General features: G+C 49.2%; 2 protein-coding genes across 2 annotated transcripts; both read right to left on the bottom strand.

Annotated features, from left to right (window-relative positions):
* Positions 1 to 1,559: 1,559 nt before the first annotated feature.
* Positions 1,560 to 2,471, bottom strand: SARC_08147 (hypothetical protein; the record flags this gene model as incomplete). Its single annotated transcript, XM_014297889.1, has 2 exons — positions 1,560 to 2,003; positions 2,253 to 2,471. 2 exons carry the CDS (start codon positions 2,469 to 2,471, stop codon positions 1,560 to 1,562), a joined length of 663 nt encoding a protein of 220 aa, XP_014153364.1.
* Positions 2,472 to 2,794: 323 nt separating this feature from the next.
* Positions 2,795 to 4,243, bottom strand: SARC_08146 (hypothetical protein; the record flags this gene model as incomplete). The annotated part of the gene is made up of 1 exon (XM_014297888.1): positions 2,795 to 4,243. The coding sequence occupies one exon, from the start codon at positions 4,241 to 4,243 to the stop codon at positions 2,795 to 2,797; it is 1,449 nt and encodes a 482-aa protein (XP_014153363.1).
* Positions 4,244 to 4,466: the final 223 nt, after the last annotated feature.

Raw genomic sequence — 4,466 nt, 5'->3', positions numbered from 1 at the left:
ATTGGAATAACGCTCCCCCCAAACCGTAATCGCTAGCGTTGGTTTCCAAGTTCAATGGTATACCGTCTACCGGGAAGTACAACGCTACTGCAATAACAACTGTATTTTTCATTGCTGCCACGCCTGTGCATGTCGCTCCTCCCAACGATCGCCGATCAACTCCTTCGGTTTGAGTTTGCAAAATTCGCGCAAAGGTGCGACCGTATTCGCGAAGTGGGGGAGATGCTCATGAAGGTAGTTCGCCAAACCTAAGGCGGAGGCTATTTCCTTGTACCGAAGCGGGGTAGGCCAGTCGATAAGCTTGACCTGCTCCTCATGATCAATGTCTATGCCTTGTGCCGACACCTTCTTCCCGAGGATCATCACTTCAGGAATAGCAAAATGGCACGTGGCGGGGTTAAGCTTAAAACTGTGGTAAGTCAAGCGTCGAATCACTTTCTGCACCGTCTTAATGTGTTCGTCATAGTCGTCGCTAGCGATAAGGATGCCGTCGATATAGTGGCGGACAGGTAAAAAGACAAGTATCGTGCTCAAGGTACGCTGGAACTGTTGCGTGAGCACATGGAGTCCGAACGGCGCTGATGTAAACGAGTACTGATAACGCTCGTGTGTAAAGCTAAACAAATATTGTGAATCTGGATGGATCGGCAGTCTGTGGTATGCGACAGAGATGTTCCGTGTAGTGTAGTATTTCTTACTCTTGAGGCGAGAGATAATTTCGTTGACCTTTGGAATCAAAAACTGGTCACCGGGGATCAGCGCATTAACAGCGCGCATGTCTAAACACACCCGCACCTTCTTCACGTTTCCTTCTGCATCGAACGTCGGGACCGCAAGAAGATGGAGATTGACGGTAGTCTGTGTCGTCCGTTTCGTGATCACCAAATCCGCCAACCACTTCTTCACTTGTACGTCCACGTAGGGTAGCCATCGGTCGGATACAAAGTTACGTGTCGATCTGCGCATGTGCATCGCCTGTTCACGGGTTACCGGAATGGTAACTTCACTTCCTTCCAAACGACATCGCGCGTTGTCAGCAATCAACGCATTCGCCTCTAAATCCTGTGCCAGACGTTGGCGTGCATCGGCGGGTTCTGTCGTATTCGGTGCCTGTCGGCGTGGGATGGGTTCGAGGAGCTCTTCCAGTTCTGTGGGGTCTATCGATGCTAGTGGCGAATGTATACCACCTATGTAGAGACCCAAACCTTTCAACATATCTTGCCCCACAATGAAGTCTATGTGATAATCTTGGTGCCATACCGAATGGGTACCACTTCTGTCGTTCCCAGTCGAGGAGTCCGAACCGCCTTGTCAGCTAAATAGATGAATGACCCAGGTGGTGCTGGTGATATTTGTTGGCCGAGGAGATCTGCAGATGTCTGTGAAATACAAATTATGTTTGCTCCCGTGTCTATCAATGCTTTGAACGTGCGTCCGCTAACTTGCACTTGAATATAAACTCGGTTATCAGAAGAAAGCAATGGGTCCTGTATCGACATCACCGCCCTAATAGTGTTAACAAATGTGAAGCTAATATCCGACTCAGACACCCTCACGTCTCATGCTCGTTCGGTGACGGACTCCCATACTTCGTGGACCTGGTCTGGTTCCGGTGCCGTGTGCTCGAAGTCTTCCGTGAGTATCGTATTGATGTGTACCTCTGTAGCTTCGGATGGTGGTACCAGGCCATCGTCCTGTGTAATCGCATTCACCTGTACTTGATGATTGGGACGCGTAGTTATCAATTCTCTACTCTGGGTGGTGTTCTGCCCCTGTCCTGAGGTTGAAGCTGTGGTCGGTCTGTGTGCCGCGTCTCTTGATGTGCGGTTGTTGTCGTATAGCCGCACTCGACCATCCCTACCCCCTGGTTGCGATACACGGAAATGCTGACATCCCGGAATGTGACGTGAAGCTGGTGGTGCATTTGCCTGGCATCCAGCACAAGTCGTAAGTAGTGACGGTTGGGGTCGCTGAGACCAGTACTGCGACTGTCGTCGACCCGTCTGCGGAATAGGGCGCCTATTAGTGTAGTCCCGATGTGGTAAACGAACGCTTCAATAAATGTATCGCAATGTTCTTCCTCCTTGGAGAGGGAGACGTTGTTCATTTATTAATATTTGTAAAATTAATGACTAATAATGAGTCATCAGTCATGTGCTGTAAAGGTCAGTAAAAACCAAGTTTATCAGATTATACTGATAACCTGTAAAAAAAACTATAATAACTAAAATAAACAACCAAAACCTATGTACTTGTGTTCTGACCACACCGACCCCGTTGTTCGGTAGACCCTCGCGATTGTTACGGTTCTGGAGTCGCGCCGTGGTGCGCTGCTGTGCGTCCTGAATATCGGGGCTCGGCAGCTGCAGAAGCTCGTGTGTCTTCATCAACTGCCATTTGGGATGCAACTGTAGAGTACGCTCATACGTTCGGCCGTTGAGAGCTTCCTCTAACAGTTGTACGATGAACATTAACCTGAGTACCATTAGCCTATGGGATAGAGATACAGGGGCCCCTGCGGAACTCTAATATATATCCGTGACCCTCTGATTCAAGTATCTGAGTGTCTATGTATAAGAGGGCCTCTTAAGGTACGATATACCAGGCCACCAGGATGATTAGATAAATAGGGCTAATGTGGATAATTAGGTACTAGAGTCCTACTAAAAGGGAGTCAGGTAGACGGATAGAGATAAGATAGACTAAAAGGAAGTATGGTTTAATAAGTTCTGTTGGAAGTCTGCATCCGTCTGGCACCGTTCACGTGCGCTCCTATGGTTCTTCATGAGCTGTGTCATTTGTTCCATGATAGGGGTATGCATGTTCCGACTGTGGCCCTTAGCCACTTACAAAACGCGGGATCGACAGTGGCTTGTGTCTCATGCGGGCAGATCTGTTCGATTTGTAGTTGTGGCGTCCACATCTTCAATCGTTCCGAGTTGTCGCGTATGTAATCCAATGTTGACTTCTCCGCCTTAAAGTAGGATAATACCTTGTGGAACCATGTAAGGCTCCAACTATCATCTAATCCTGCGATTTGCGCGTTCTTAAACACCTCAAGGAGAGCCCCTCTCGTATCCTGTTCCATGATGTCGTGTAGGTGGTATTTATTCGAAGACCAATCGGGCCATGTACGTGGTGATAGTACAGGACGCTTTTCCACTGAACGGGACTCTAGCGTAGCTCGAAGCGTTTCGATCGCACCCCTAAGAGCCTCAGCACGAGCCGTATTATTATCCTCGATTGCTTGGCATAGTTCATCGTTCAAATGTAGTATCCGTGCATGTAGTGCTTGTCGGTTTTTCTCTATACTAGCCGGTGTGGGCGGAGGCATAGGTATATCCATCTCCTGCGGCTTGGGTGTCTGCACATACTCACTGGCTACTTCCTTCTCTAACGACTGTCGTCGCTGTTGTTGGCGAAAGTTCGTAATTAATCGATCCTGCATGTTCTTCAGCGCCTCGCTCACGTGAGGGTTCTGCTTGGCTAATACCTGTTCCCGTGCGAACTCCTGGAAATATGATGTGTCCTCAATATAAGACAGAGTCTCCCCCCCCTCGGTCGACCGTTCCTCTGACCCAGGTGATTCGTACCCGAGTCCATGGCGCGGACGTGTATGACCTTGAATACGGAATGTAAGGTTGTCCTCACTTCCTAGCGACGTATGCACCCGTTCGTGTGTGCCAGTAGCTGTCTCAGTGGCAGCCAACCGTGTTGTAGGCCGCTCGGCCGTTGTGCGCTGTAACCTCTGTTCATACTTCTCTAAAAGTGACTGCTGTTGCGCCATTAGCTCGGCAAGTTTCTGAGCGGATGATCGGTCTCTTACCGTGTCTTTGTTGTTGAAGCGATGACGGTAGCGTCTACGTTTGTTAGGTGGAAGGCGCGGTTGGTCATTGCTGGAGGATAAGGCCCCTGAAGTACCCGAAGACGAACGGGTGGACAGACCATTACTGGCTACATATTCACCAGTAGTGGTCTGACTCCGGTCCGCACGCAGGTCGGGAACTCCCTTGGTCTCACCCTCGAAAACAATGTCGTTTCCTGAATGGACATGTTCATCTCTGTGTGCCGTTGATGACTGCTTGTCGTTAGCGGAAACAGGGTGGAGAACCTCTAGACGTGCCTGTTGTTGCCCCTCCAGAGCCTGTCCTGGGTGTGGGCCGGAGCGGTCCGGATTAGATTGACGACGCTTAGTTCCACGTCGGTCAATACCATCTTCTTTGCGACGCTCAGGGTGTAGCATCCAGGGGCCAGATTATCAGAAAAGCCAATCCTAAACCCAAACCCCAGGACTATCAAATACTAAGTTTTGGATCTAGGATCCAATAATTCTGATGATAGAGTGATCAGAAATATAGCGGGACTATCGGTATATGATACGGGGACTCCCGCGTGTGAGAGAAGCACTTAAGTAAATATTGAGTCTAGTGTAGAAAAAAACTAAACCCAAATAAAGACTCAACTCA

This window comes from Sphaeroforma arctica, assembly GCF_001186125.1.
Source record: "Sphaeroforma arctica JP610 unplaced genomic scaffold supercont1.705, whole genome shotgun sequence".
NCBI classification, from domain to species: domain Eukaryota; class Ichthyosporea; order Ichthyophonida; genus Sphaeroforma; species Sphaeroforma arctica.
The sequence above is the reverse complement of the archived record's forward strand: the minus strand, read 5'-3'. Positions and strand labels throughout refer to the sequence as shown.